We start from the raw sequence: 12,908 nt of genomic DNA on the forward strand, positions 1-12,908 counted from the left end.
CCCAGACCCCTGCAGCAACTGCATTTACATTTTGTGTTGGTTTCATGTCATGGTAGGAGAGGAAAGGAGGTATTGACTTTGCATTTTCATTTTTCAGTTCAAACAATTCTGCAGTATAGTAGTCATACCAGGGAAACATGTTTGTGCAAAGTGTCATGAATTCACGTTGAAGCGGTCACTGCAAAAACTGCAAAAACAAGACCACCAGAGATTTGAACCACCTTGCATGTTATCAGACAGGTCCAACATGTCCCCATCCACAATCCTTCCCCTCAGCACCTCCCCCTGGGGGAAGGACATGTTGTAGTCCAGCATCCGGTCATCCTCGTCAATGACCATGTCCTCCGACAGAACGAACCTGAAGTAGAAGTTGTATGCTGGTCGAGCGGCCGTCATGGGAGGTAGTGTCAACGGGCCTGTAAACTGCACCATCATTTGAAACAGGACGTAGATGGGCTGGTTCTGGAAAAAAAAAGAGGAAAAAGTATTCATTTAATTTGAAGCATGACGAAAGTATTTTGAACTGGCAGAAGTATGTAAATGTCAGCGTGAAGAGAATCTTTAATTTCATAAAGGAGTCTATATTATAAAGTTCAGTAGCTCAAGGGCTCATGATAGACTACATACATAAATGTAGTCTGTAACTGTATCTGCTTCTGTAAAGCTGGTATAACTGCCCCTTGGCATAACTCACCAGCATTTCGGGCAGCACAGTGGCAGTTGGTTATATTGCACTGAATGACCTGTCATATTTAACCATTGCATGTCTATCCACAAATCCTGTTTTAAGCTACATAGTGAGGATACCCCTACTGTACTTGCAGGCACCAAGTTCTATATTCTATGATAGTTCTACTGAAAAACAAATGTTGGATAGAAAAATGTGATACTTGAGGGCATGACTCTTTGTTCTCTTGTACTCTAGTATTGATAGTTAATAAACGTATTATGTTTGTATGCATAATATACATGTGACTGTATGTTTATCCTTTATCAACCTAACCAGTGTTTTGTGATAAGTGAAAATTTTACACATACCATAGGGTCTTGACTCCCCACCACCATCTGTCCCTCCTTGTACAGGTAATGGTTATCAGGTGTGGACATGTCATGCTGTATGGTGTTACCTCCCAGCAGGTTGAAGTCTTCGACACTCAGGTCAACCATGGCATCCATTTCTAGGGAACACAGTGCTGGCATTTTAAGATATTCTATGTTTAAAAGAATCTTAATGAGATGCGTACAACAAAACAATAAGCCTGAGTTCTATATGATCTAAAGCTGGGTCTTTAAATCAATAAAATATAAGATTGGTTAGATTACATGCTAGCAAAATACATCTTTCACATTCTCAACAAAAAAGTCCATGTAGCTTAAGTCAGTCAATAAAGCCTCTTAAAAGTTAAACACACCTTTCCTTCCTAATTCAACACTTCCAAACTCTTAGAATTTTTGACATAATAAATAGTGGTCATTTCAACAAGTTGATATCAATTAAAACGGGGGCCGCCCTAAGATGCCCACTTTTTTAAGCGCTCGAACTCACGGCGCTCCATCACTAGTTGCCAAAGAGTGGTCAAGTTTTGATCAATGAATTTTTAACACATTCATATAGAGACCATACTTGAAAGGAAGGCATCCATACTGTTCATGAACCCTTCACCCTCTGTGTTACAACTGGCAAACACCGAGGACGTTATCGTGAATATAAATTCCGATGATTATTTATGGACATGAGCCACCATTACCTAGTAACAGGTGACCACAGTGATTTGGCGCTACCAACATTATTGTGAAAATTCTGTCTTCAAAAAAAAAAGGGAAGTGAATATGTGTAAAAAAGAATTTTGATAGAAAAAAAGCTGTTTGTTTAGACTTGGTTTATTTACCTTTCTAATCATCATAGTCAGTGGCAACAAACACGGCATACTTATGCATAATAAGATCAGCAAAAAATCCGGGCATCTTAGGGCAGGGGGCATCTTAGGGCGGCCCCCGTTACATGTAAACTGTGCTCTAGAAGTTCAGTTATTTTCGAGACCACATCCTTGCTACTATGACACAATGTGGCAAGGAGAAGTAAAGTTCATTACACTTTGGGAGCTGAAAGGTTATAAAATGTCAGCATAGAAAATCTCTTAAATTGTATAGCCAGTATACATATACATGTATATGTATACAATGTATGCCACTTACTATTCCAGCAGTCTGCCCAGGGTAGTGTCTGTCTGGCCACGTTGTTGGCAATGACAGGATCGGATGTTTCAGACATGAGCACCTCCACTGCCAGGGAGTCTTCGGTGGCACAGTTGCTGTCACCAATGGTCAGGTCTCCTCCCATCCTCAGCACTGCAGAGTAACCAGTAAGGTCTAAAATGGCAGGAAACAAAAGGTTATGACATCATGCAATACTATAATTGCACAATAAACAGCTTAGCTCATTTTCTCTTAAAAAATCCAAAGGATATGCTGAAGTAATTTCATCAAACTGTGTTCTTATTGGACACTCTTACAAGAATTTTGAACTGGAAATATTTAGTAAGAGATACTGTAAAACTGCATTTAAGTTCACGGGGATTTAATTTTGCTACAGTGGGAAAAGGGACTTTTCTCGTGGTTTTAAGTTCACAGTAGCACCATGCACTGTAGTTTGCGGTTAAGTGGCAACCGCAAAAACCGTGAACATCGCAAAAGTTTCTGCATTTACAGTAGGTTTTGTAAGTCTGTTGTATACATAGCTCAATGTCTCATTCACAGTACAATCCTGATTCTTTCTCCAACCTGCTAAATTGCACTTAATTTTTGAAATTTTGTTCTACAGGGTGAATGATGCATATTTTGAACTTTGGTATTGAGGTTTACCTCTGTCATACTGTGTGATGCTCCTGAAGTTCTCCTCAAAGGTGACATCTTCCTCTGTGTCCCCTGATGTGCTGATCAACAGCTTGACTGACACCTGGAATGCAGACATGTCCTTTGGGAAGCAGTCTTCCTTCCTGCGACAAGTCAGTACTACAGACATATTGACTGGGGTGGGAACGGTCTCCTGGATGTAGGTCTGGGTGGAGGACAGCTGTAGGCGGGATACTCCCATCAAATCTAGAAGTAAGATGGTAGAATAGAAAAGTTAATGAATGAGCTGTACATAGAGCTTTTTCATGAGAAATCGCTGTAGATACATTTGTCAGGGCACCATCATGTGTTGTGAAATATTGTAGGTGTGGAAATGCTTCGGATAGTCATCCGACATCCTGCAAAATTCAGTTGTTTTGTTATGCAAAAAACTGTTTTAGATCCTTGTCATTGGTTGGTTCTACTACATGATTGAAAATCCTACAGCATCAAAATTGTACGATGGCCTATGACAAATGTGACTATGCCATCACAATGTCATAGATATTCATCTGAAAGCTGAGTTTAAGCAACCTAACACATTTTAAGTTTTTACAGACGTGATATATGGAATGCAAATGTCAGCATACAGGGGCTATGCAAATCTGCCTTTGGGTAATTTCACATAACAGACAAGTATGTACATGGAGTTATTTGTTCAGTGATAGTTTTAAAGGCAGCCTAAGCAATATTAGCCCAAGTCAGCAGGGTTGTAGAACTTTTATCAAATTCAATTTTTGAGGCATTTTTCTATGCAATAAGATAAAGTCTTAGTTTCATTCCATACCAACATTCAAGGAGCAAAAATTTGATGCCACAGTGGTGTGGGGATACTGTGAAGTCAGGGTACTTCACAGTCGCTTTTTGGGTCAGCCATGTTTGAATTTTCCAAACACTCTCCGACTTCTTCTGACCTCCCACGACCCTATCCGACAAGTAGTCACATGGTTTACTGTGACCTTTCTGTGTGTGGCCGAAACTTACTGAACATTGTCGATGGAAAACGGTTACTGGCTGAATCAAGGCCTAATTTTTGTGGGTTACAATATTTAGGGAATCCTAAATTTCTGAACCATTTTTAACTGCTCAAACTATCAAATAATGATGTAAATGTGGGAATATAGTGCAGTAGATATCAATTTCATGCAGATTGCCTTATCCAGATTATTTCCACTTTATGATATTGCTTAGGTTGTCTTGAATACCTCCTTCCTTACCTGCGTCACACTGCACAAACACCTGTTGCCTGCCCAGGTTGTTCATCTCCAGGGGTTCTGTGATCTCATTACTGTCATCCAGCTTCACAATGGCAAACACCAGCCCACAGAAGGACCTATCCTGCAGCACTGGGAACGTCTGGGCAGGGTTGCTCCAGTCCATGTCAGCTTCCATACCTACACAGATTATTGTTACATGTAAGTTACAACAAATAGAAGTGGCCATCAATTCCACCTCAGACAAGTGTTGTGCAATAAAGTTACAAATTAAATACAATATGCACTATATGTGTACTGCATTCGATTCTTTCATTTTTATCATACATGGTTGTATTTAAGTTTGATGTCGGTGTTCTGAGTGGTCTGCATTTTACAGCACAGCCCAGGGCTCTATATATTTATAGTTTGATTTGAACAATTTGAACTCCATTGCATGTGCTGCTGTCTCTTATTTTGTTCAAATTGAGAAATAAAATTGTTGACGCAATGTGCATTAATGTAACATTTTTGCACTTTTTTTCCAATAAACTTTAGTTTCCTTAGGTTGGTATGACATAAATAAAATACAAACAGGGTATTCTGTATCGCCCTTGGGCCATACCTCAGTATTGTATTATATTCTACTCTATATGTATAGCAAGTGTCATCTTTTTATTGGTTGATGTTGATCAATATACAAATAGCCAGCAACAAAATTATGATTGCTTATACTATAATCACATTAATGTGAGGCATGTTTCAACCATTATTTATCATGAAACATGAACACCAAGTTTGCCTTTGTCAAACTTTTTGTTCTATAGCTCTGACATCTGTATCTGTATCTATATAGCCGGTATAACCGCCCTTCGGCGTAACACACCAGCTTCGCAGGCACGCGGTGCAGCAGGAGCTGGTTATATCACACTGAACGATCCGTCACACCTAACTTTTGCACATCTATCTGCAAGCGTTCTTTAAAACTATCCAGAGAAGATGCCCCTACTGTGCTTGGTGATAACAAGTTCCACTCTACGATAGTTCTGGGAAAATACGAAGTACATGGGTACTTACCGGCTGTAACATTCACAATCTCAGTGGATGTAAAAACTTGTAGATCTCCATCATCCAAGACCTGGTCCTTAGACAGATACAGGGTATAGCTGATGAACTCCTTCCTGATGTCCCACTTGTTTGCTATGGCTCCCACTGAGAAGTGTGGGGACAGATGCATCGTGTACTCTGTCATGCCATCTGCATTGATGATGTCAGGCAGCCCAAAGTTCTTCACAGAGATGTCATAGTACGCTGGAAAAGAAATAAAAACTCATAAATGACTAACAAAATTTTCCTACACAGATGTACTTCTTTTTTCTTATCTGGTAGGGCAAATATACACATCAAAGCCAATTCTTGAACACTGAAATGAGTTATATGTTATAAAAGAACAGGAACCTAAGACCAAAATTGTTACAGAAGTTACTTGCATCAACCACAGCAGTTTCAGCACCAAGGGCATCTGTAGAGAAAATGCAACCAATCAAAAGCCCCACCTTCTGGTTTTCCATCACATTGCAGAGGCAATGGTGTGTTCAACGTCAGGTAGTTGTTGTGCAGGGAGGTCTCATCTGCTCCAATGTTCGGGCCTTTCTCCACCCTCAGAATCCAGTAGGAGGTTGCAGCACACACAATGTCGGTGAAAGCCTTTCCATTCAGATATCCCTATGAGAAAACACCATGAAAATTAAATTTCTTGCATGTTGCATAACATAGAAAACACTTTTGAGTACATGCTACTGACATTACGCATGCATGTAAAATAGAAGAAATGTTGCATGTTAAAAAAGTTTCACAAACATCTAAAATACTGATTAGATAGAAAACTCAAAAATAAATCAAAGTAGTTAAAAAAGGGACAGCCACTATGTACAATGCCTTAAGTTCTTCATGCTTTATCATGAAACTGTCAAATTACCTTGATACCCTTCAGTGTCATCTTCTCCCCACTCCCCAGGGGCCTGTAGATATCAGGTGGATAGTGCCACCCCTGGGTAGGGCTGAGCTCGGTGGCTGTGTGGGGGCTGAAGTCTGCTGTCTCACTGGCGTACAGTTTCACCAGGAAGTTCTCGTGACAGGGGGACGCAGCCTCAAATGGCGACACGGCAACATTCTGGAAGACAATGGAAGCATTAACATACCTTCCATCAAGAATTTTTGAGAGATAAAAACATGTTGAGTCAAAGGCTCATCTTTTAGAATTTGTGTCATTTTACAGCTAGGGCCACACCAATTTAATTTGCTGCTTCATAGATTTTTACAGTGAAAATATAGCAGGCGTACATTATACATGCAATGGGCAGGGGGAAATCTTGAATATGACCATATCCACCAAGGCATACAGCTGGTCCTCGGGCTTTGTTTTCATTATGTTCTTCCAGTTAAGCATATTTCTTTGTTTTTTGAAAATCCGTGAACCATCAAATTAAATTGGTGTGGCCTAATATTACAAGTTAGATTTATAATCTAAAGTTCAGAATGTAATTGTTCACTACCTGCACAGTTACATCGAAGGTGATAGGCAGGTCAGTGTAAGGCCAGATGTCCATCTGTCCGTGTAGTGGGTACATCACCAGGTCCGACACACTAAGCACATCTGCAGGACAAGATACCGACATAAGTGCAAACACAAGATCTCATGCAAGAGGTTCTGCTGCAGTACCGTAGGAAAATACTAGAAGGATTATTATCAATCTGTCCAATACCTACCCACCTATCAAATAACATGAAGATAAACTTAACATCCACAGTTTCTTCATTCAAGCTGTCTACAAATATACACAAAGACATACAATTTCCAATGCAGTGCCAAAGGAAGCTGCTACAATGCCCAGAAATGCAAATAACAAAAAAATTCAACAAACTTGCAGCCATTGGTCGCCATTAATTGCCATTCTCTTATTGGTTGAACTGCTTTGCCATGCTGTCACTAGGTAAACTGCCAATGCTAATGGACAATCAGGATTGGCCTTTTCCCAGTCCAACAGGCACAAAAACATTGAATTCAAACAGAAAATCAAACATACCTGCATTACACAATACAGTGATGGGGATTACTGCAGTGTTGTTCAGTTCACTCCTTTCTGATATCAGATCACCTAAAGCAGAAACAAATAAATTGACAAAAAAAAGTTATGGTAGTATAGCTATACAAACATAAATCTGAAGGAAGAAAACCTTGTAATCTGATAAAACAAGAAGTATACATTGATCAGAGAAAGATTAATTCAAAGTGAAATTGAAGAAAAAATGTGTATAGTAAGTTTGATTAAGTACTTGTGTCAATGACAACTCCAAGAAACACTGAGCCACAGTATTGGGACCCATCTGGCTGTTGAGGGATGACCAAGTTGTCTCCCCCCAAGTTCAGGAAAATGGTTTCTTCTGATGTCTTTGTGGGGACCTGTTCGGGGTCAAAGGTGACGGGACCTAGCCTCCTTCTCAGCTCGGATTCTCCCAGACTGCCGAAGCTGTGAGAAATCTGTGGAAAAATAATACAAGTCATAAATATTACATCACGCAAGCACATGCAAGTTGATGATTAAAACAAAGTACAAAAATATGAATGTCAAGAGTTTATGATAATGACATTGTGGAACAATACACTACTGAATATCAATCCATCAAGTATGGGAAAAGTTTATCACCTTCACTTGTATAATCAGAAAGTTACAGAATCATGTATCTTGATTCAGTTTCACATGCTACAAAAAGTACCAAGAAGTTAATCTTTAAACAGTACCTGAAAATACAGCTACTACTTGGGTTTTAGATACACTGTATTGCTGACATTCTCCTTACTCTTAATAGTACATTTTATTATGTTAAATGGCTTAATGTGATAGGACCTAAGGTGTTTACTTGACCAGGGAATCAAGAACTGGAAGTATGATTTCATAATGGAATGTACTCAGCATTGGTGGCACATTGTGTACTCTAAGTACCTTTATATCCTGATCAGTGTGTATTTCCTGGTCCAGTGACAGGTACAGCTCTATGTCGATGGGAGTGACGTGGAAGTCAAAGGTCGCTGACCCCGCCAGCTCCACAGCCAGCAGCAGCTGGTAGTCGCGCGGTTCTCCCTCCACAAACACACCATCACCCGTGTTCAACAGTCGGGTGTACAGGTCTATGGTGTCTGGTGGGAGGCAAAGTAGGAGAATTGTTATGACAAATATTAACGATTATATCTAATGATAATGGTCACCATTCTTTCATAAAAAACATTAAATTTAAGTGATGTCAACTTTTATAGGACCTTCTCAAGAATGTCTGGAACACCTAAATCTGCAGTGGGCATACCTCGGGTACTACTGATGCTTGGTAGATCTTCAAATTGGTACACTCATGTATCAATGAATGTGTTCAGTTGAAAGCAGTTCAGAGTACATGTTTGTATATCCAATCTTGTTTCAATGGCATTGTTCATTGTGAAAATTTGGTTTAATCTACTGTTCATTATTTCATGATGACAGTGAAGAGTCCAAAATGATTAGAAATATTATTATTTGTCATAAACAAAGAACTTCATTTTCCTCATGTCCTATTTTGGGGATTTTATTGTACAACTACTACTTTGTTTATAGCCTCACTCCAATAAGTCTATTGAATATGGACTATTCTGATGTTATGCTCCTTTTTTTTTACCTCCAGAGCAGGCCAGCATGTCATGTGGCCAGACGGAACAGACCACATTGTCCGTGGGGGTGGCGTCTATGTGTCGACTGTTGTCTGCTCCCTTCAGTGTCACTTCCACGCAGATGAAGGTCGTGATTTCGCAAACATCATGTGGAACACTGATTGGAGCAGCCAGGTTTGTCAAAGCAAGTTCTGCACCTGAGTTCACCAGACCCTGAATGAAAAAAAGAAAGTTTCAATTGGTTGGAAAGATAAATGTGAGGTAAAAGGTAAAGGTATCCTTTTTCAGATTGTAGGTTTCTTTTATCACCAAAAAATGGCATGCAGTCATGTACATGTACTTGCCTGAAGAAGGTTGTGACTCTCTGGTCCATAGGTAACACTGGATGGAAACATGATAGCTCCTCCCTCTCCATTCAAATTAGACAGGAAGATATCTGATTGGTCAGAGATGTACACATTCCAATCCAGCTGCTCCACCCCATTGGTCAGTGGCCTCCCATGGTTCAGCAGGGTGACATTGATGAGCACAGGTGTGAGGGTGTCTTCATACACCCTGGCTGTCTTTAGTGGCTGGACTGTAAAGGACCCTGTCTCGAGGGCAAGATCTAAAAAGGTAGAAAAGACAGCAATGTCAACAAAATATGGTACCAGTTTTAGATCAATGGAGTATACATATTTCTCATGCCTTCAACCATTGAAGAAGCCCTTTTGGTAAAACAGGTCAGGGTGACAGTTTGTATTAAAGTTTGAAATGGGAACTATATGCAGCTCCAGCTGTTTTGCTGAGGGATGGCTGCAGTGCAAAAGTTGCTGGTTAGCTATAATTTGATCTTCTCTCCAAATACATATATTCATTAAGTACCAGTTTTGTTCTTTACTTTTAAACTACTGTTTAGGCTATTACATATATCTAGTAATAAACATTCTACAGCAAAGATCATCATTTGTTTGCTTTTTGGGGGGTGACTACTTTCAAATGTTGACAATTACATGTGAACCTTATTCCAAAATGGGATTTTTTTTATTACAATAAGAAACAAACAGGCACTGCTCTATTACCCAGATCACACCAGACTCCGGGGCTCCTCCCAGTGGAGACATTAGCACACATCATGTTGTCTGCCGAGGTCCAGTCCTGCAGTCCCAACATGGCCTCCGTGTCATAGGTCAAGCACAGGTACAGCTCTGACTGACACTTGTCAATGGGGATGGTCATAGTTGCTGACACATCTGTGAAGTGAGGAAAAGAAAACGACTTGTTATGATTACATTTTGGATCTTCAAACTCTTGACGTTTCATTCCAACTGCCTGAGAACAAAGGTGAAGTGATTAATTAATTACAGTCAAACCTGTCTATAGCGGCCACTCAAGGGACCGGACAAATTTGGCCACCATAGACAGGTGGCCTCTGTATAGAGGTGGCAACTTGTAGATAAAATACCCAAGGGACCGACAAAAAGTGGCCACTATGGACAGGTGGCCCCTCTGTAGAGGTGGCCCCTAATACAGGTTTGACTGTAGTTAATTAGTTAATAATAAAGATAGGAATCTCCTGTTAGCTTTCAAAATGAGATGCCTAAGGGCTATTCTCTGCTACACTCCGTGACCGTATTCCAAATGAGGAAATCAGAGCTAAACTTGGAATGGAACACTCCATTGTCAAAAAAAAAATGCAATCAGGCTTAGAGGACTAAGGTGGTTCGGACATGTAGTAAGGAGACCACCAAACACATTAGTCCACAAAGCCTACTACCAGGAGTTTTAAAGATAAGACCATGGGGTAGACCTCCAAAGCGCTGGTAGGATCAAATTGCAAAGGATATTGGACGGAGTCTTAAGTTTGCAGAGATGAGTGCAAAGGACCATGCAACCTGGAGAATTCTAACGGAGAGGAGCAAGGGGCCAGTCCCTGGCCTAGGCACTTAGGCAGGTAGGCAAAGATACGATTTCACCTGTAAATGTCCTTGTGCTTCCTGATGGCCAGACAGACTTTCTCAAGGGTTCGTTCTCTTCCTTAAAGATGAAGGTTGTCTCAAGTTCAAGTGCACCCACCCCATCAGTGTCCAACCCAGCATACCTGCAGAAGGATTGTCGAGAGGTCAAATTGGGCTTCTCTACTACTTCACGTTTAGCTTCACAACAGACGATACCAATAAGTTTCTTTGAAAAAAGCAGGAAACGACTTTTCACCATATTGATTAAGTTTTGCGTTCTACGGTTCTGTAGCCCTTTGGCCTGAGTGTGTCAGCCTACCTCCAAAATCGTAAAAGAAACTGCAGTCCGAGACCTTAAGCATTGCTAAACCTTTTGAATTTAACATTAAACAGTGCTGGTCCTCCTAAATTTACCACTAAGCTTTGTCAGGAACCCTTTATGCAAACCCTCTTCTTTACAATGACGTACCTCATGTCTAATGTGTCTGACAGAAGGAGTTTCAGGGCAATGTTGGACACCCCTCTGCTGGCTTGTGGAATGGTACCACCCAGGTTGGTGATGCTGACAGTGAAGTTGAGTTGTGTGGGGAAACCAGCTGAGATCTTGTCATTCTGGGTCCTCAGGTTGTGGAACATCTCGATGCTAAGACCTGGAAATATTAGTACAAATAAGATATCAAGCTTGCGGAACTCTTTGGCATTAAAGCAGCATTATCTAACTTCAAATCATTTAACAAAGAGTAACTTTTCTGGCCATTGCTCTACAAAGTAAAATGAATCAACACTACCCTGTGACATAGTGCCATTTTGGGAGTGAGTCTGTGATGATATTGCACCATAGGAGTGTGTTTGAAAGCTGACAATATTTCAGCTTTTTCTTATCATAGTGGCAACACACATTGCATAATGCTGATTTAAGACCCACTGAAATTCCAAGTCATAAAACATTGAATTTTAACTAGATCTTTTACTTTCATTATAATTACTGTCTTTCTTGTACAAGTCAACACACTAACTGGTAACTTAGATCGTCTTATTTTAGTGGTAGCAAATTTACTAACGTCCAAAACATTTCATTGGGAAAGCTCTCAAAAATCTTGTCAAAATTGTAGTAGCACTTTTTTTCAGTCAATTGCTTCCATGATTGGAAATGCCTGACAGAAGGAGTTGCAGGTTGCATTGCAGGTAAGTATAATATAGTAAGATGATGTTCATATAAAACTTAAGGTGAAAAACATAACAAATTTTACCTGCATCAGGACAGGTGAGAGCGATGTGCTGCCAGGCCATGTTGTTCTGTAGGTCGTTGACCTCAGCAAGCCTGTCATCATAGTCCACATAAACACCAAGATAAGGACTGGTGTCACAGAACCTGCCAGGAATAAAAAAATAACAATATTTGCTACTGATGAAATATTGGAAAACTTGACTTTCCTCTCTAAGATGGTGAATCATGTTTTCATTGCTGATTGCTGGTTTGTTTGTGGGCGGACAGTTCATGAAGTTGTATATGACACATGTACTTGGTATATGGAAAGGTGTCAGCAGAATGAAGGATAAGTTTCACAATGGGCCCCATTTTATCTTTCTATTGTAATTCAGCAAAACTTCCATTTTTGCTATCTTTTTTTTTTGTTCTGAGTGACTGAAGTTAACATTTCCACTGCACAAAGAAACCTTGAAATCAAAGAAATGTGATATGCTACACTAAGACTGCAATGTTTTCTCATGTCAGTTTTATTACATCAACAACAATAACAAAGGCATGTAGATTGCAATCAGAGCGTCTGTCAACAGAGATCAGGATCAGGAACTCTGCCATTACAATTGGGAATGGCACCAGTAGAAGTGGTGATTCTACAATGGGAAACTCTGCCATCAGAGATCCCTATCAGAGCCTCTGATTGGGATATCTACTGGTAGAATCAGCGTTTTTGACAGTACCCTTACGTATATTTCAACTTGCAAATTTTTCTTAATAGATATTGATATAGAGAAAGACATGCCTCTTCAGCTCTGGATAGTTTGCAAGGTTGAGGAACAAGGCACCATCCAGGTTCAGCTCAGTGTAGAACCCCTCATTGGGCAGTTGGCGTATGGGATATGCTGCCTTCAGCAGATACTCCTGCTCCACAGTGTAGTCAACATCCAGGACAAGGTTGTCTGGATCTGAGGAAACATAAACAT

At 40.2% G+C, this 12,908-nt stretch overlaps 1 protein-coding gene across 1 annotated transcript in view; it reads right to left on the minus strand.

Moving 5' to 3' along the window:
• LOC118418157 overlaps positions 1 to 12,908 on the minus strand; it is a 97,397-nt gene that overhangs the window by 20,852 nt on the left and 63,637 nt on the right. The window contains exons 54-72 of the mRNA XM_035823993.1: positions 12,728 to 12,890; positions 11,972 to 12,093; positions 11,191 to 11,371; positions 10,740 to 10,864; positions 9,846 to 10,016; positions 9,129 to 9,391; positions 8,793 to 8,997; positions 8,090 to 8,283; positions 7,422 to 7,626; positions 7,172 to 7,243; positions 6,641 to 6,741; positions 6,064 to 6,258; positions 5,642 to 5,810; positions 5,163 to 5,396; positions 4,110 to 4,286; positions 2,863 to 3,099; positions 2,197 to 2,370; positions 1,039 to 1,178; positions 222 to 462 (exon numbers count right to left, since the gene is read on the minus strand). Of these exons, the coding sequence (XP_035679886.1) occupies positions 222 to 462; positions 1,039 to 1,178; positions 2,197 to 2,370; positions 2,863 to 3,099; positions 4,110 to 4,286; positions 5,163 to 5,396; positions 5,642 to 5,810; positions 6,064 to 6,258; positions 6,641 to 6,741; positions 7,172 to 7,243; positions 7,422 to 7,626; positions 8,090 to 8,283; positions 8,793 to 8,997; positions 9,129 to 9,391; positions 9,846 to 10,016; positions 10,740 to 10,864; positions 11,191 to 11,371; positions 11,972 to 12,093; positions 12,728 to 12,890 (3,369 nt within the window). The remainder of the gene's footprint in view (positions 1 to 221; positions 463 to 1,038; positions 1,179 to 2,196; positions 2,371 to 2,862; positions 3,100 to 4,109; positions 4,287 to 5,162; positions 5,397 to 5,641; positions 5,811 to 6,063; positions 6,259 to 6,640; positions 6,742 to 7,171; positions 7,244 to 7,421; positions 7,627 to 8,089; positions 8,284 to 8,792; positions 8,998 to 9,128; positions 9,392 to 9,845; positions 10,017 to 10,739; positions 10,865 to 11,190; positions 11,372 to 11,971; positions 12,094 to 12,727; positions 12,891 to 12,908) is intronic.

This window comes from Branchiostoma floridae, chromosome 6 (assembly GCF_000003815.2).
Source record: "Branchiostoma floridae strain S238N-H82 chromosome 6, Bfl_VNyyK, whole genome shotgun sequence".
Lineage (NCBI taxonomy): Eukaryota > Metazoa > Chordata > Leptocardii > Amphioxiformes > Branchiostomatidae > Branchiostoma > Branchiostoma floridae.